The sequence below is a fragment of the Diadema antillarum genome, unplaced genomic scaffold (genome assembly GCF_040938485.1).
Source record: "Diadema antillarum isolate AM-2024a unplaced genomic scaffold, OU_Dant_1.0 seq00001230_RagTag, whole genome shotgun sequence".
Classification (NCBI taxonomy): Eukaryota; Metazoa; Echinodermata; class Echinoidea; order Diadematoida; family Diadematidae; genus Diadema; species Diadema antillarum.
The window spans coordinates 594,889-615,239 of NW_027272018.1; the positions used below are offsets into that span (position 1 = coordinate 594,889).

General features: G+C 39.8%; 1 protein-coding gene across 1 annotated transcript in view; it reads right to left on the reverse strand.

Annotated features, from left to right (window-relative positions):
• Positions 1 to 14,607: 14,607 nt before the first annotated feature.
• LOC139745023 (neuronal acetylcholine receptor subunit alpha-10-like) overlaps positions 14,608 to 20,351 on the reverse strand; it is a 55,991-nt gene continuing 50,247 nt past the window's right edge. Inside the window, exons 5-7 of the mRNA XM_071655431.1 lie at positions 16,713 to 16,915; positions 15,669 to 16,007; positions 14,608 to 15,209 (exon numbers count right to left, since the gene is read on the reverse strand). Of these exons, the coding sequence (XP_071511532.1) occupies positions 14,608 to 15,209; positions 15,669 to 16,007; positions 16,713 to 16,915 (1,144 nt within the window). The remainder of the gene's footprint in view (positions 15,210 to 15,668; positions 16,008 to 16,712; positions 16,916 to 20,351) is intronic.

A 20,351-nucleotide genomic window follows, 5' to 3' on the forward strand; every position in this document is an offset into this window, starting at 1 on the left:
TAATATGCAAGTAGGTCCTAATGTAGTTAGGCCTATACTACGTAGGATCAAGCTGTCTATTAAACGTTAGGCCGAAAATGTTAAAGTTAGATAAACAGTTTCGTGATCTAGCCCACTAGAAAAAACGGAATGCAGATCTCAAATTTTAGTCTCAATAAATAATAACTCATGTGAAAGTTCGGATGTTTATTGTTACAAATGTATTTTGTCTCCTAAGATTTTATTTCATTGTTTCACTACGGACGATACGGTACCTTAACAATAACAAATTACCGGTAGGCCTATGCCCCGGCAAATAAGCAGACAGTGGTGCTTTCTATATTTTGTTTGTATTCATTTTTGGTCCCAGCCAGTCAGACCAACACTGCAAAAGTTCAGATGTAGAATAAATCTAACATGTTAGGCCTACGAAAAGAAATAAAAATTAGAAACTCTCTAACTAGGTGGGCCTAGAAACTATCTATACACAACGTAGCAAAAATTCCCTCCGTTTTATAGCCAGGCAGGGCCTAGGGGCCTACATTCGCATTGCGCTGTGGAATGCGCATTTCTGATTCTATTAGTGCCTAGGCCTACTAGTAGTTCCAGTGCTGGAATCCGTGAATGAGAATGGGTGCTTAAAAAAAGAATAAGAGTTCTAACATTAACGTTACATCTTTCTAGATACTAGAAAATCATGACACAGATCTATTTACAATAGTAGAACAGATAAGCCGAAAAATTGTGCAAAATTTGACTAAAGCATGAAACTTTCACCAGTGTTAGTACATGTTATAAGATTCATTTTAAGATCGGGAGGTAAGTCTGAATTGACCTCTGATGACCTCCAAAGGTCAATGACCTCAAAATTTGATAAAAATTGATATTTTGCGTCATTGATTAATGTTAAATATGGTAATGATGTACTAAAAACTCATTTTTGTTACAGTGGAATTGTATTCATGTTCCATAGAGCCCTGACAGGTTTCTACCTTTGACCTCTGATGACCTCCAGAGGTCAATGACCTCAAAATTTGATAAAAATTGATATTTTGCATCATTGATTAATGTTAAATATGGTAATGATGTACTAAAAACTCATTTTTGTTACAGTGGAATTGTCTTCATGTTCCATAGATCCTTGACAGGTTTCTACCTTTGACCTCTAATGATCTCCAGAGGTCAATGACCTCAAATTATCAGAATTTTGATATTTGGTGCAATTTGTTGATAAACATAACGATGTCCTAAAAATTCATTTGTGTTACAACTGAATCGTTTTCCTATTCCTCAGATCAAGGGAAATTATTTACACGTCTCTGCCTTTGACCTCTGAGGACTGTGACAGGTCAATGACCTCAAAATATCAAAATATTGATATTTGATGTATATTCAGTGGTTAACTGTATACCTGGTGTGCAATCATGCATTATGCTATTAGCATTTATACTACAAGAAGTGTCTTCTCATTCCACAGAACATTGGTCATTACCCTGTGTATATCCAACTTTGACCTCTAAGGACAATGTGAGGTCAGACTTTTAGAATATCACTAAAAATTTGTGTAGGATTGCAAATATTGATGTTTGGCTTCAATGGTTTAATCCTAAATGTTTAATCATGTACAAATCACGCCTTGACGTTATAATCAAAGTATGTATCCACATTCCACAAAGCACTGGTTCATAGTAACAAGTCTCAGGAATGTGAGCGGTCAATTACTTCAGAAATGAAGCTTACGTGTCTTCAGTGATGGCAGTGACCTCAGATATAATATTTATGTTTGGGTTAGTTATGCAGACTAGCTTGCATGAAATTATGTGCAACATTATCCAATTTGCACTGGACAAAATTTGTACGCTTAAACATGGAAGGTGGGGAGGGGAGTACCATATTTTGGGTTGATGCTTAATAGTTTGTGAACAGGCATATGGCAAAGTCCCTTGAACTGGATGAAAGGGTGACAGATGCTAACCAGAAAACAACAGGCCCACCTCATCAGATCAGATGTACGTCACGAGTCAAACAACCCGAGTCGTACAGCCCATGAGTTACGCAGCCCACGAGTCATACATCCCGTGACCTAAACACTAGATGAACAAGGTCAATGGGCTCGACATCAAATATGACAGGCCCACAAGCTGTGCGGTCCGCGAGCTCGACACTCGAGGAAAACAAGGCCCACGAGATTAATATATGTATTACATCAGAAAGCTTAATCCATTCAGTTGAGGTCTTTGTGGACCTCCCCCTCCCCCCATGTGTCGGACTCCTATGGGCCTGGTTTGCCTAAGTGTCAAGCTCATGGGCAATGCTACCTAGTTTCGAGCTGGCGGGCCTGTGTTGGTCAGTGTCAAGCTCGTGGGCTGTATGGTTCCGGTGAATGACTCATGGTCCTGAAGCATACAGTGACGTCATGGACCATCTGGAAAGCGACATACTGTGAGGCATAACATGCATTCCACATGAAGCAACCCTGTGTCTTGCAACTTGCTATTGTCATCCAATTAAGTCTGGGTCATTACGTCAGGCAATTTTGGGCATTTTTTCAATGACCTGTTTAGGAACCTCAATTCCAAATAGGAGTGGAACTACTATTTACTCTAATTGTCTTCTTTATGCTCGATACTCCTTAACACTTGGGCCTGGCCAAGAGTTGTGCCCCCATGCCCAAATATTGGTTGTTTCCACTAATGGCCGCCATCCGGTTTGCATCCAATGTGTGAATCAGGGTACGCTGGCAGCGGGTAATATCACCTGCATGATCCGGTTAAGACTCTCTGCCAGCAAGTGATGATTTAGTGTAACCTGCTGAAATTGGTCTAGATCTATACCCTCGATCTCTTTCAAGACAGGGCAGCATCTGCGTCTTCAGTGAAGCACGCGATTGAGCCTACGTACATTGCACAGATCGGCACACAAATCTCCTCCACGACTAAACTGGATAGACATCCTGAGGTCAGACCAGCGTTCTTATAGGTGCACAGCCACTGTATGCGATCATCAGAATCTTCCAATGACAATATCTAAACAGTTTGGGTGAAGGCAAGCTTGTCTCTATGATGAGTGCATTGCACATAGAGTACAGGGTGCACGAGATGATAAGAAAGCTTATTTTTGACTCGCGGGATAGGCTACAATCCTTTCTCAGGCAGAGGTTCTGAATTATCGGGTCGTGCTCAGTCTGCACACAGTGAGCTGAACACCATATCAAGTTACGTGTGTAATGATTGTGTGTAATGATATGGGAAAAATGCATGGAAAAAATCAAAATACATGTTTATTATTTTACGTGGAATCAGTTCCTGTCTGTTGACTCGGAAGAAATGCATTAATCTTGCAATGTTGTTGTTTATTATTTTCCCTCTCCATCACGAGTATATATGGAACGTGTTGATCAAAGTTTTTGTGATGTCGGAAAATGCGAGACTGTATTGCAGGTGGCCTATTGCAGGTGGCCTTCAATTTGTTTTTCACAGTATATTGGCATGTTTAACAGACTGTAACTCACCAAGATGCCTCTTGAAATGTTTTGAAAAACTTCTGCTTGATTTTACATGAGCGGATGATTATCAGTTGTTTTTCTGCTTTTTTATCTTGTGTGAAACAAAGTATTGTTTCTCTTCAAAAGATAGCGTGCCAATTAATCTGCACTTACTGTTGGTGCTCTATCGGCCCTATAAGACATTCAAACCCACCTTCAGCCTAGACATCCGTAGGCGTTGTGGTGTCTAGCGGGATCTGAACATCTCTCATGAAGCTTGACTTCTTTTTTCTTTTCTTTTCCCCACAAACAATGTGAAACAAAGATATCCGTAGGCGTTGTGGTATGTAGACGTGGTAGAGCGAGACTTCTCTTCTCTTTTCTTTTCTTTTCCCCACTAACAAACAAGTTTAGCAGGAAACACAGAAGCATTCGCACATACTGTTTACATTTCCCATCACATGCTTTTAACATCGGAATTTTCATGTACACATTTTGCCTGGAAAAGAATTACCATGAACTTTTCAACACAATACATGTTCAATAGAAGCCATTTGGTTCATATATAATTTACTCGACAGAGTGATTTATAGGGGCCTGCAAACAGTAGAATGATTTGCCCCTTAACATATCAGACTACTACATCTCTTGAAATGTCTTCAAACGTAAATTAAAGTCATTCCTCTTAAATGATTACTCTCGGTCGACGAATGAGGTCCTCGTCTGCATGTCATTGTCGATCTCTTCAGTGTGACTGGGCCGTCCGTTGAGCGGTCTGCCGTCACGCTGTCAGTATTCTCTTCGTCACCATCACTCTCCACTTTGTATCAGTCTGACAGGGCGCTTCAACATCTCCGATGACACCAGTTGACTGTTTGGAGTTTGTAATTGCACTCCAAATTGGCGTAAACCAAAGTTTTGTCTTATCGTGACTCATAGTTTTTCCTAATGTCCTGCTGCTCGCCGGTTCAGTCATGACAGTCAGATCCTCATCACATTCACAGCGTAGGTCTATGGTGCATTCAGCGTCGTTAAAGATTAGTTGGTTGACTTGGAGGGGGGGGGGGGGGGGGCATGATGTACCAAGAAAGGGGAACTCCTGACTTTATCTCTGTAGTCTCCAACTATTCTCAAAGTTCCTCAAAATTCCAAAATACTCTGCTGCCTTTGCTTCACTACATAGACTTAGTGTGAAGCCGCTCCCACTGTGCTTGCCACTCTAACTTATTTCTCGGCTGAGACATGTTTTTTTATAACTAATTTACTAACAAACTTCCTTTCCCTAAAGCATTTCATTGGCTCAATCTTATAATGGGGTGTGGCGTTCACTAGAAATTAATTCCTAACTGGTCAGATGTTCAGTTTGCTCCTCCTATTCGTTTCTGTGAAAACTCAATTTTCTATGATTCATCTCTAATTGTGATTAACTCGCCCACTCTCTTTTAGTTTCTTCATTCACTTGTTCTCTGTAACCACTGGTAAAGACTTTATTGTTTCTTGGATATCAAAATGATAAACCAAATGAATATTAGTGTCCTTAGGCTATGGCAACCAACGTCATCGTTGTTCTGGGTCATTACCCCTGAATTTGTCTATGGAGTTCCTGTTTGACCCACTCCACTAAACAATAAATGCTAAAATAGAGGGATAAATTCTGGCAGGAGGGCCACCTTCCAGCTCAGAGGGTCATTTATGTTTGGGGATCAGAGGGCAAAAACATGTCATCATGTCATTCCCCGTAATTTGGCGCGGGGCTTTGGGATGGAGAGTGCTGACCACTAGCGCGGAAAGTAGCCAACATCAAACTCATAAATTCCTATGACCATAGAATTTTCTTGGAAGAGGTGGTTTTGACCAAAAAAAGAAAAAAAAAGAAAGGAAATAGCTGGAAGGAAGATAAACGGTTTCGTAAACTCCAAGAAGGAGAAAAGACTGAGCATATATTGACCTCACAGGGTGTCTAGGAAAACGACCGCAGTGTTCTGTTTTCTTTTACTCTCTATCCTATTCTATTCTATTCTATTTTATTCTTTATTATAAACATGTGCTAGTAGCCATCTGGGCTACAATTGTGTTTGTTTTGTACATCCTCTAAAGATCACCAAAGGTCAAAGGTAGAGCCCTATCTGTGCTCTTTGGAATGTAAAGACAATTTCTTGTTAAACAGATATGCTTGTTTTGTACATCTTAACCATGTTTATCATTAACTAATGACACTACAGATCAATATTATGATATTTTGAGGTCATTGACCTCTAAAAGGTCACCAGAGGTCAGAGTTAGAAACCTGTCTTTGCTCTTTGGAATATGAAGACAGTTTCATTGCAAAACAGATATGCTTGTTTTGCACATCTTAACCATGTTTATCATTAACTAATAACATCACAGATCAATATTATGGTATTTTGAGGTCATTGACCTCTAAAGGTCATCAGAGGTCAAAGGTAGAAACCTGTCAATACCCTGTGGAATCAGAAGATTTGTAGTACAAATGCATATTTAGTGCAGCGTAACCAAGATCTAAGCCTATCATTCACAAATGCCTCCAAACATCAATATTCTGATATTTAAAGTTCATTGACCTCTGGAGGTCATCAGAGGTCAAATCAGACTTACCTCCTGATCTTAAAATGAATCTTATGGTATGTACTAACACTGGTGAACGTTTCATACTTTAGTCAAATTTTGCACAATTCTCATGATTTTGAGGGTTTAACCGCTCTACTGTAACGTGCAGATAACTCAACTTTGTTTTTACGGAACTATTGGGCTCCTATTCTGATTTTGAATCCTACACCTACGTAAACCATACACTGTTCTCATTTCAGACGAAAGTGTACAGATACGTAAGCTACTGTATAGTTGGAGCCGCCGCCGGTTTTCCACTTCAAGCACGGTTACTGTTTATCGACATCGACATCGTCAGCTTCAACTAAAGTAAAGAGAGTTCTACTTCTAGATTTGTTGCAACAGAAGGTGTATTTTAATCATCGTGCTCTTGTAGGTGTTTCTTCGTCGCGAGATCGAACTTTGCTGAGATGTTTGTCTTTGCGCCTGAAATTCTAATTACATGTAGGTCATCGTCGAGGTAGGGCTGGACACATCTTGTCATCATCGTCGTCGTAAACAGGTAGGCCCAGGGAAATCAGGAACATGTAAATCTAGTCTAGCCGCCGATCGAGCTCTTCACTGAGCCAAGCTGGAACGAATTCACTGACATCGTGGCACCTTTCCAGGCCATCATCCTTCTGATCAACGCCACCAACTTGGAATATGGAATAAATCAAAATTTCTATAAATGTAGGCTATATCGAACGGATCATCTTCTCATCTATGTACTTTTTAAACCTATCGCAGACGCAGCTTAACTCTCCTAATCACGTAAGTGAGTTTCAGTTACTTAGTATTGGACGTCCTGGCTCTATCATTCTCGAATCAAAGTCTAAGGACTAGCAGACTTTCAGACTAACTCTCTAGTTTTATCACACATCGGCGGTCTCTCGCTATAGAAATAGACAACTCTGGCCCCGGGCACTATAGAACCCTATTATTGAACGGTTTGCTTTGATTTTCGTCCAATTGTAAATTGGTTAGCTTTATTTTTTAAATCCATCTGTAAACAAACGCATGCTTGTAACAAAGAATAAAATGAAATGATCACGATCAAATGTTGAATTTCTTCTGATAGAATTGTAGTGCTAAATAAATTGGGAGAGAAACGAATACTTTGCAGTGATTTGTGTGCTTTTGTGTTAGTTGTATAAAACTGAAATTATTTTTACATTTTACACTAAGTTAAAATCGTTATTCTAATCCCAGGAAAACTGATGTACTTATCTATTCATAATAATTATCTACAATTACAAGTCATATCTAGAATCATAACATCTTTTGACACACGCCCACTTTCTCCAAAATCTGCATAAGCAGGAGGGAATCATTGCAGAGCTGATTCTTATATTTTGGTATTGATCACTACAAAGCATACAAATTACGCCAGTGATCGATGATTCTTCAAGACTGCTTGCTAGACTCTAAATGTACGCTTTCGTTTTCTTTTCTTTCTTTTCGATGATCATGGAATGCCGTATCATGTTGATATGTACTTTACATTTTGCTCTGGGTAGAAAAAACAAATAAGCTTCATGTAAATCTGTTTATCAAATTTGATGTGAAAATTTGACATTTGTGAAAATAATTCGTCATTTTTGGCTTCCCATAAAAGGTCGGATTAATGACCCCGCAAGTCATGCGGGGTTATTTTTTAAATGACCCCGCAATCATGCGGGGTCATCCAGAAATGACCCCGCGACGGGGTTGAATTCTAACCCCGCCGGGGTTAGATTTTAACCCCGCTGCCGGGTCATTTTGGATGACCCCGCAATGCGGGGTTAAAGTGACCCCGCACGGGGTTAGTGCATAGTTGACCAAGTATGCGGGGTCATTTTCAACCCCGTTCGGGGTCACTTTTAACCCCGCATTTTTTAGAGTGCAGGAGATCACACATAAGTATACTGTCTCAATGTCGTTGCCCGGATACCCGTCTATGGCGATTGATCCGTTCTGTAATCCAAAAATGAAGGTTGCCACCAGTTCAAAGAGTGTGCAAAGACAAAGAAGATAAAACACAGCGTCATACTACATGGACTAGAAAACAAAACAACTCAATAATAGTCTACTGATAATATCTTGTTTAAATCATGTCAAGATGAGACATTATCGTAATATCTTATGGCACCAGCTGGCTTGCATAATTGCCTTATGAGACTGGGAAGTATCTCCAGAATTGAATTAAATGTAGATTTTTACATCGTTCGGTTGCGTTTGTTTGTGTGTGTGTGTGTGTGTGTGTGTGTGTCTGTGTGTGTGTGTGTGTGTGTTTAAGAATGTTACAGGGTCCTAAAGCGATAGGGACCAAATCCATCGGTGGATCCTGGGAGTTGGATCAAGAGAGTTCCTCGTTTGCGTTTAAGCCAGATGGCAGTTCCACTTCAATTCAATTCAAATTCAAATGAAATTCTATTTCCAGTAACACGTTTGTTATCGATACAGATTCAAAGAAAACAAAACGTGCAATGTATTACAGCAAAAATGTGCATACTTATGGAATGAATTGCTCAAAATGAATGAACTTTGCAAATGAACAGGAAATGTCATTCGTATCGACAGACATGTTGGTTTCTAAATTGTTTTTTTTTTTAATGTCGGGTTTGAATTCACTGTGATAAGCATCTGCAATGTAATGACTATTCATGTAATCCTTATAAATGCCGCTTCCCAGCATGATCCACCTGACAGCAAAAGTGGAATTTGGCAAAATCAATAGAAAGAGATTGTTAATACATTCAATGACTTCACACGGAATTATTTTGAATTATATGTTGCCATTGTAAAATAATATAGCATTTTCACGTGTAGGCATCCTAATATACAAGCTCAAGATGCTTTGAAGGCTGCCTGGCTGTCATTGTAAACGCCACTATTATTGTGTTTTGTTTTGCCAAGTAGATGACCTGAATTGGCCTCAATCAGTCCAATCCAATGCAAGATAATGAAATAGGAGCTTTCACAAGTGTTAATTGAAGAATCATTCTGGTCATCTGGTCTACGCAAGTTCATTCTTTGCTTGAACAGGATTGATGAATCCCATAAATTGTTACATAAAGCTTGTGCATTGTGTCGCTCTGAAAACGAGTGAAGTGACGTTAACCGACTGAGGAAGAAAATAATGGTCATTCATACCAATTTGCCCATGAGCAAACTCCGAACTGGTTTTACTATTGATCAAAGATACGAGACCATGTGTGATGAAGTCCAGTAGGTGGCGCTATAATCGAAACTCTTCCATCTTAAGTTGCATCGGGCGCACACCTCTCTTTTTTATCACGCAAACAATTGATTCCGCAGTCTAGGATATGATATGTGTGTTTTCTATTTTAGTTCGCACTCCTTCTCCATAGAACATAATGGTTGACTAACATTTCATGATTATACTGAAACCTACATAATAATCATTCAAAATGAAGATACTCAAGGTCTTTTTTAAAAGCCGCAGACATCACAATTGCTCAGTAAGAGAGAGAGAGAGAAAAGAAGCGTCGTATAAAGCTTTCTAATGGCCAAATGTGTTTTCTTATATATATAATTATATATATGTATATCATGAAGCGGGCTCGGCCTTGTACGTGGTGGGTGCTGCATTATCTTTGGGTATATGTGTGACGGCTTCTTATTATTATTATTTTCTATATATGTATATCGTGAAGCGGGCTTGGCCTTGTACGTGGTGGGTGCTGCATTATCTTTGGGTATATGAGTGACGGCTTGTTATTATTATCATTTTCTATTTCTGTTCAAATGCATGCAAATTGGTTGCTATTTTGCTTTAATGTTTATGTCTTATCAAGCCCTTGAAAAAGGCTGGTTACACAGTCGAAAGCTTGGGAAATAAAGGCCATAGTGAACATCACTGCAACGTTTGCGAGTCATTCTTCCGTCACATATATATATATGTGTATGTATATATACTTTTTTTCTTTTTTCACAAGAGAATTACTAACTCTTGAAGTTACTGATGTTCTTTCCGGAATTATGCATTCGATTTGATTCAGATTTCTTTCCTTCTATCCTGCTGTTCAGGCAATAAACTTAATAAAGTTAGTGCAGTTCGAGAAATGCTCGACAGCTTGTGGGAGTGCATCATTATTTTTAAGCGCTACTGCATTCTCCGCCAAGGCACATTATGTTTTCCATGTTGGTTTGTCTTTTGTAATGAAAAATTTCAGACCATTCATACTAGAAAGCTCAGAGTGGTAAACATATATATGATATATACATATATGTATATGTATATATGTGTGTATATATGTGAATAATGTGTGTGTATATATGTAATAGATATATATGTATATATATATATATATATATATATATATATATATATATGTATATATATATATATATGTGTGTGTATGTATGTATAAGCCCTATGTATTTTCTTTGCGTAGGTACAGATGCATATATAGATAGATTTATGTATATGTATATACGTACACATATGTATATATAAAGAGCAATATGGACGAGTTTAAAATTGCAGTATGCTAAAAACATACTAAATTTTCTCTTCATGTTTGTTGATTATCTGACTTATGCATATATATAGGCCTACATATATAACTTTTGAAATTGACGCTTATCTGTCTTTTCATCCAAACTCTTCGTATGTAAAAGAAAACATGTTGTCATAGCAAGACAAAGACAGAGACCAAACACAGCCAGTAGTAGCAACACACTGGGTTCATTTGAAAAGATAAAGATTTATTCATAGTCGATGTACATCGCTTATAGCCTGTACTGTTAAGTGCAGATATCAAACGCGCTACATTTCCGTCAATGTCATGGGACAGAATTATCGGCTTGATCTCTTCTACACGGTCTAATAAAGCATAGTGAAGGGATGACATGCAATCGAAAGTGTTTTCCCGTGAAGTTATTGCACACTGTAAAAACATCGGTGTTAGATTTAACACCACGGGTGTTAAATCTAACACCGGTCAAACTTCAATAAAGGACCACACCCACAGGTGTTAACAATGCACTGTGATGGTGTTGAAAAGTGTTCACCTGACACTTCGTGGTGTTAATTTGACACTGTACCTGGTGTTATTTTGACATTGTACTGGTGTCAATTAAAAAGTGACACCACATGGTGTTGATTTGATATTTGCTGGTGTTAATATCAATGGTTTAACACCCGTCCAGCTTCAATAAAGGACCACACCAGCTGGTGTTACTTTGGTGTAAATTTATTTTCACATTTTTTCAAAAATCTAGTATTTTAATGTAAAATTCTTGATCGTCTTGTTTAAATTAAAAATCAACAAGAAGTGCAGTTACTAAGAAACTCTTCAAAAAACAGTTTAAAATTTGGAAATAACACCCGTATGTGTTAATTTAACACCATAAATGAGCACCGAAAATTTAACACCAGCTCGGTGTTCACTATTTAACGCCGGACTTTGTGCAGTGCAATAACAGATTTCCGCAAAACGATTTATGATGAAAAACAAAATGACACATTTTGTGAGTGTGTCAGGCAATGGGAGGTAATCAAATGGAGGGGGGGGGGGGGGACGTAATATTTGCCATTTAGGTAGGTGGCCATTTCTTAATAATCCAGAGACCAAAAAAAAAAAAAAAAATAGTGGTGATCGTACACAGTACCGCCGCAGAGACCCGCAGCGCGCAAGAGCGATACCAAAAATTATAATACGGCCTCTTCCTCAACATGCACAAGTCATGAGAGAAAGAACAACAACAACAATTTTGAATGTGCGTTGAAGAAAAAAAAAATGCTATTCCACGTCCTGTTACTCACCTCACATGCATTTGACCGTTCACTCGTGTACGTCACCCAAACTTACACATACCACATATCTACACGAGAAAATGGTTTCTACTTGATTTCTTTTTCTCTTTTTCTTGTTGAAGTTCTTGAAACACTCATAAATTAAGTCTTGACGCTGATGTAAACAGGATGAGTTATGTATAAAAGGTAAGACGAAAAGCCTGATGAGTCGCACTGTCGGCATCACAATTTAATGATTTTGTCTTGCCGCGTAGCGGAGTCACGATGGATACCTTATTACATAAAGATACCCGAGTTACGGCAACCATAATGCAACATCAAAACAAAACAAAAACAAACAAAAACAAAAACAAAAAACGACCCCAAAACAAATAAATAAACAAATAAATAAACAAACAAACAGTAACAACAACGACACAAAAACAGAAACAAAAATAAAAATAAATTGCTACGCAATGATGTCAGTACGAAAACAAGGCATTGCATAAACGATTGGAAATGATGCAGAATTCCTAACATCACATGATAAGAAAAAAACAAAAACAAAAACAACAACAGCCAATTCTGTGCCAATGAGTCGAATCTGCACAACTCTTACACAAAAACCTATGAGCAGGTAACATGATGTGGCACGCAGAGGGTTAGGTGTTGTCGGGGACCCGTACCTACCGGCTCCTCCCTGGGTTATGGTAACCAATAAGCCAGTTCACAGTTAGCACTAGTCTGCAGTGACCTCTTCAACCTCTTCAAGACTTTGCAAATCATGGAATAGTCTTCAAGAAGAGTGGTTGAAAACAACCATACTGTAAGTGGTAATTTACATATTAGTGCTGCATGAATGGCTTTTGTGAATGTTGCTGAAAAGAATGCACATTCACCTGTAAATACCAATCTGCACCTGGTTCATTTATAACACAGGTTTTGAATACCTCAGTTGCAAATCAACTTCAAGAGGTCTACAATGACCTTTATCTGTACATGCTCAGATTAGAACTGTGAACTGGCTTATCCCTGTACACCTTAGGCACATACATTTTACCTCGTCTTCTTGGGCTGTTTGTGACATTATAGATTCATGCTTGTATTATCAAGGGAAGGATTTGCAGGGCTTGATAGATGTTAATAACTTTGTACAAATAATAGCGTGGATTTTACTTTCATTTTGAAGGGAAAATGATATTTAAGGGAAAGAGTAAAATTAGAAAGAAAGCGGACTGTAGAGTTAGAAATACCATTCGGCATGTTCGGATACCAGTAAATAGTTACTCGCATAAAAACTGCTGCTGTAAACGAAACTTATTCTTCTCAAGACCAATATATTTTATGATAATAAACTCTCATTGGCATTATATTCAAACATATCGTTAAGTAGTAAAGAATTGGTGAAATACGACATTTTCAGCATTGAGTATATGCAGATGATTTGAACAATTTTGATTTGAAGGCGTTCAAGCAATCTTAGAAAAGCTACGCTACAGGTTGCTGGTAGTCACAAAAAGCGTGTTTCCTCACAAAGTCAATAATGAGGTAATTATGTCATCATGTTATGATAATGTTTTGTTTCAATCATAATGGCGACCCTGATTGCATACCGGCAGAAAGAGGTCGCATGCCTTCGAAACAATCAATGCCGGTTAAGCGAGAAGGCATACGGCCCGCCACGCATAACAATAAACGAGCACTTCACTGATTGTATTGCGCCCCGCAAGCAAATGGACCAGAACAGATCATCAATGTACTTTATCAGCTGTGAATATCCCGAAGCAAAAATTCACATTTTCACTGGCTACCATTAAAAAAAAAAGGAAAACAGCCCAAGACTTTAAGACCCAATTGATATTCTTCCAAAGAAGTTTCAAGATAAATACAATGACAGGTAAAACGTGAGTGCATGTCATTATCTGCTTATTAATCACTTTCGTGCCTACATCAATGATATCACGCTATCAAGACTACTTGACATTTAGGTTATTTTGGTTGTCGAAAAGAGAAAGTTACTAATGTTCAAGTAATGCGTTATATTCTGTATTCAACTGCAACTTGGGTTATACAGTGGGAGATTTGTACTCTATTACATAATAGGCCTACCTATGACTCAGAAGTTGACCGAGTGCAATAGAGTTCCTACTGTTTATGACTGTCATGCATTTAACTACGATGGGTACACATGTTTAGCATAATCACGATTCGCAAATGTATACAAAAAAAGAGATAATGGAAGAACAAGATGATGAATAATGACTTGTTATCGTACATGTCTCACGATACAGCTCCAAGAAATGCACTGTAAATGACGAAGACTGAATTCCCGCGATGTTGTTTTCGCCGTTTTACTACACACTGCTATCACACTGCAATTTAAATGGGTGATGTTATATTTACAGTACAGTTTCGAAAGGTAGGCCTAGTATAAAATATTATGCATTCGCGGACAAGCGACCAAGACACTACGTACCTATGATGGGCCTTTGTACTACTTTAAAAAAGCAATACGCAAGGGCTTAAAAAAGGCCAAACGAGTGGTAATCAACGCTTCAACTCTGACACCGAAGGTACCAGGGACTGGTAGGAGGCAAAGCAGCGCTCGTATCAGGCAAGCCATCCGCGAAATAAGACCTCTCGGTGATGGTAGAGGATCACTGGTCGAATTTGCGGGCAATTGGCAGGACGTCCTGTCAGCATGGAACCCCATGTTGAAGCATTCCATGGCCGGATCAGCAATGTAGACACTGAGGTCAACAAATGATAAATACAAAAAAGCTGTGCCACATTCTCAGCCGTGCACCTGTGCCACGATAATCAAAATGGTGGATATCATCCCTACCAGGTAGATAAACATGAAGATCCTGTCTACCACAAGCGCCACCTGCTTCCATTCGTTATGACACTTCTCCTCCAACTTTTTCTGCTTCTGCGTCTCGCGCATGTACCGGAAGTCCTCGTGGATCTTCCGCAGTAAGTTGATTTCGCGCACGCGCACAGAGTTGTTCGAGTTCTTCGAGTGCGACGTCGTGGGTCCCGAGCACGGTCTGGAGAGTCTGTCTGAACGTTCGAGTCGGACGTTGCCGCCGTTCGCACTGACATCCACGCCGTCGCGATTCTCCTCCCAATAATTCCCGTCGTACGAGTCCATCTCGTAGTGGTTTAGCAGCCGCGCGCCCTGGCAGGGCTGGGTCTTCCGGCTGCGGTAATAATTCTCCTGGTTGAACGAGGACCTCCTCATTAGGACGACTTTCCCCACGCGACCGAGGACGATCTTCCGAAGCCATTGTGGGACGGCGCTTGTTTCAGGTCCTCGATGGTGGAGATTGAGGACGACTACGGACATGGCCAGTGAGAGAGACACCATTACCATCGTGGCAGCGTAATAAATGGCTGAGGAGTGAAGCAGATGTTAATGACAAGTTTGTAAAAACTAGATGGTAATAATGTTGTCCCGTATCCTCCCATAGATTAAAACGTGTTCCAATTGATGTCAGGTATTATGTATCTATTAAAAACAACCCTTGCTACCTTATCATTATGTTCCTCTCAAGAAGCAGTTACTTTTAACATTCATTTTGGGGGCATTTGTTTTTAATTCATCCCCTGTTAAAACATTATCCGACTTTCTGCAGTTCGTGCCCACCAACAGTATTGTAAATGTATGTAGTAAAATCCTCTTCCAAGTTATTATAGCCTGTTTTTATCTTGTTTTGGTTCGGATAAGCAGTAAAAGGTCTTAATGATTCAATTAGTGCCCAAGGGAGAGACTTCTTTATTTGCCTTTTCATGTTTTCAAAACAATTTCTTAGCTTTTATCAGAGCTGTGAGTGAAACGTTGCTACGTCGTACCTATAATGGGTACGGCACCAGAGGGCGGTAGAAGCTCTGCCACGATAAGGAGAAACACCGTGAGCGAGAGCAGGACAGTGATGCCCAGGCTGACTTTCTCCCCTGACTCCGGCGGGAGAAAGAAGCTGAGGAAAGTGGTGGTGGAGATGAGCGTGCAGGGCATGATCAGGTAGAAGACGAAGTAGGTCGGTATGCGGCGCAGGAAGACGGAGTACTCGACGTAGCTGAACGCGATGGGGTCGTCGCCGTCGTAGATGGTATATTCCTGCTGGTTGGCGGTAGCGCGGAACAGCGTGATCTGCCAGCCGCCGGAACTGCGGAGATACCTGTCGGCCGAACCTGGGGGCCCGAGAGAGATCGGGAAAAATGGGGTTAATAATAATAGTTTTCCTGCAAAGTACATTGCTTGATATACTTTGTTGTGCCATACTGTTGTAAAGCAATCCTTCAATCAGAGCGGAGATTGCAAATGTTAGGCCTACTTAGATCACGACAGACTTTAGTGGCATGCATGTTACATGAACGGTCCTTTGGTCATTGTTGGTTACATTTTCATAATAAATTCTCCTTTGCCGGAACTGCGTTTTTGAACGTGAGGGGGCCCAGTTTATATTTCTGTTGACACTTCCAGGTTTAATCAGTTGACCCCCCCCCCCCCCCCCCCCCAGTTGTGCAGGCCCTGTTCTCTTCCCCAGGGTAGGCTTTAAAAGAATACATTTTGAGGCCTCGAAATCATTCAGTGAGCGAATTTATGGAAAATCAAGTCGTACATGTTAACAGAACGTCAAGAGACATTCGATATCGCCTCCTGCCCAACCCCTCTCGCTCTCTAGAATGAATGTATGCGTCTGAGATGGGAATAGTATACTGCATGATGTAACACATTGCAATAATGTCACAGGTTTTTTATCTGTCGAAAGCATTCCGTCGGCAAAGCGATAGTCATCTTCAATCAATGATTAGAATCGTGCCAGCCATGCAGCGCGCACAAACAAACCAACCGACCAACCGACCGCCACCCGCTCGGCGTTTCAAAATAATCACCCGTTCCATTAAGCAAGATCTCGGAGACGCCATGTTGCCAGGGACCGAAGATCACGTTACACGTCTGAACATCGAAGGGAAAGTTGGTGACGTCCATGGTACAGTGTGTCTTGATGATGGTTGGCGACTGCCAAATGACTTTGCCCGTGTGGTAGACGCTGCATATGGAATTAGCCGCGTAGTCCTCGTACCGACTGCCGGCACTGTGGAAGTATTAAAAATACATTTAATTCAGTTTATTGATTTCGCAAAGTATACATGTTGATATTCTATCTACATTACATGAAAAACTATTGGGCTGGATGCATGAAAACTAGCAATTGCTTGCGATTGCCTTTTACTTGAATCCGTATGCATTAAAAAAAAAAATTGCTTGCGAGCAAAGGCTTTTGCTAGCAAGCACAAGCAATTGCTTAGAGACCAAACATTTACTTAAAAACGTATGCATAAAATGGATCTTTCGCATGTTCTTGCTAGCAATTTCGTACGTTTTTCCAAGCTCTGTAAAACGAGATTGAGCTTTTGCTTAAGTGGGACGTTAGCTTTTAAGTATCATTTTCATATTTATAAAAGAAAGACCAAACTTGGGCAGGAGTGGTATAAATCTACAAGAAATTCTTCCTATAGAGTTGTGTGAGAAACTGTTTCGTTTCAACAACGGGAATGTCCGGTGGTTTGCATTCAAGGAGACCTCTCTCCACGTGCAACCTGGCAGATCCGGGCTAAATAGTCAAGGCGCAGGGACCCAGAAAAAATCACTTCGTTCAACCCACCCCGCAGAAAAGGTTTGACTGCATAGGGTGGTCGGTTGGACCCTCTAGAACACCCTTAGGTAGTATGTGACTCCAAATTGTGGTATCAATAAAATTTTACAGGCCACTTAAGTTGCGACAAGACCTTATTCTTTGAGAAAGAGTCTGCACACGCTTAGACTACTACACGTACCACTAGCTCTGCTAGGCGCCAATGCCAGGGGTGCGTGAAGTAGTCTTAGCGCATACAGACTTTTTAGGTCACAAACGAGGGTTTTTGCCTGCAAACTAATATTTCACGCCAAGCTGGGGTCGATGTAGTGTAGTTTCTAGACGTTTTTATTTCGTCTTTATTTCTCCGAGTTGAAGTAAGCTGAGTGAGAGCGCATACCCAGTGATTGCGACGCCACAACCGTTTTTTGTCGCAATCACTGGGTATGCACCCTCACTTGGCTTAGCGCAATACAGCGGGCTTCTGCACAATACACAAGCTGCAACTCAGAGAAATAAAGACGAAATAAAAGCGGCTAGAAATTAAGACAAGGGTCAGTAATACTTGTCGCTATTAGGGCACTGAAAATGACAAACTTATCACAGTTCTTGCACTTATTTCATGAAAATTCATCAAAACTGCATAAAACTATATATGTACACGTTGCTAGAGATGTCAGCAAAACAGTGGGATTCATTGTAAGTTATAATATTGTGAATGTATCCGTGGTAACGGGATGTCTACAGGTGATTGGTAACCCACCCCCCCCCCCAAAAAAAAATATATATATATAAATGTGTGTGTGTGTGTGTGTGTGTGTGTGTGTGTGTGTATATATATATACATTATCTATATCTGTAATTTAGACTGATTTGTTTCTTTTGCCTTTCGTGCACATCACCCATTGTAGACCTACCTCAACACTGTTAAATTAGCCTGGATAAAAGGGAAAAGACGCCCAAGAGTTTTCCCTCATTGTCTCCTTAGCATAAATTCATTATTGCACGTTTTGATACAAATTTACATATCATGATTTTTTCATTTTATTCTATATATATGTATATATATATAATTACATCAAAAGTATGTTTAATTTTTTGGTGGATAATCCAGCGCACTTGTGTATTCCTTCTTTACAAAGAAATTTATCTGCATTCTTAAATAAACTTCCTTTACAAACATGAACAATTATTGCTTTCCTCTGCTCTCTTCCAGGATTGTTTTGCATAACCATCGCTCTTTTAATGCTCAAAAGAGCTAACATTAGAATATAATTGGCTTTGCTCTCTGTATTCACCTATATTTTTAAGGGAAATTTGTGTCCATACATTACTCAAAACTACATTTGCCTATGTACTTTGAAGTCAAATTTGTGTTGAAAGTACGACGGATGCAACTTTTTCATGCATTTTACTACTCGAAAATGATATCTTTCTTTCAATGGCCGTTTATTATGCCTTTGTTTACAAATATTGCTGTAACTTGAGAATGCTTCAGTATATTCTTCACATAAGTTGTACACAAAATATGCAAAAGGAAGGACATTCTCATTGAGCTTTTTGAAATTATGGGCTTTAGTTTTTGAGTTATTGACAGCTGAATCATGATTGGATAATACTAGTTGCCTTGGCAGCAGACGATTTTTTTTTTTTTACAATAGTCAATAAAAAGTTTTTTTTTTTTAAATTGCATCTATAAAATTAAAAAAATCAAAGTTTGCAGCAGTAGGAGGCATTTTGGGGGTTACCGATCACCTGTAGGCATCCGGTTACCATGGTAACCATGTACAATATCATAACTTACATTGAATCCTACTGTATTGCCGACATCTCTAGCAACGTGTACATATAAAGTTTTATGCAGGTTTGATGAATTCTTCATGAAATAAATGCAGAAACTGTGATAAGTTTGTTATTTTCAGTGCCCCAATAGCGACAAGCGCTACCGACCCTAGTCTTTATTTCTAGTCGTTTTTATTTCGTCTTTATTTCTCTGAGTTGCAACTTGTGTATTGGGCAGAAGCCCGCTGTATTGCGCTAAGCCGGGTGAGGGCACATACCCAGTGATTGCGATTCGGGCGTCGCAATCACTGGGTATGCGCTCTCACTCTGCTTACTTCAACTCGGAGAAATAAAGACGAAATAGAAACGTCTAGAAACTACACTATACCGAACCCCAGCTTGGTGTGAAAAGTTAGTTTGCAGGCAAAACCCGTGTTTGTCGAAGAAAAAGTATGCGTGCGCTAAGACTACTACACGCACCACTGCACTGGCGCATGTAGCAGTGCTAGTGGTGAGTGTAATAGTCTTGGTGTGCGCAGACCCCTTTGCGTTTGTTCCAACAAATAATGATGAAAAATGGCCAGTAAAATTCTACTGACACCACAATTTGGAACCACATACTACCTGGGGATGTTCATGGAGGTGTCATCTACCACCCTGTCTGGTCAAACCTTTTCTGCAGGGTGGGTTGAACGAAGTCCTTGATTAAGCCTCCTACAGGAATTAGCGCCTTGACTAAAATAAGCAGTGATGGAAATCAGCCAGTACGTGTGTGGGTATAGATGTGTGTGTGCATTTTATGAGTGTCTTCTGCTCTTCTGCTATGTCAAGAAATGTTTCCGCACACACACGCCCTTTCAAATACGTGCTGTCACACCCGCCTTTGTTTCTGTGTTCGCACAGGCGTGACGTCCTTTTGCTGCCTTTTATGCATTCGGCCCAATGAGGGGATACATAATGAAAGCGATATGTTTATAAGAATAGAGATGCCATAACAGGAAGACACTGAAAAAAAATACACACACACACACGCACACAATCGTGTTATTGCATATTTAGTCACTGCGGACAGAGCTCTTTATCATTTGGCGGGAATGCATAAAAAGCACATTCA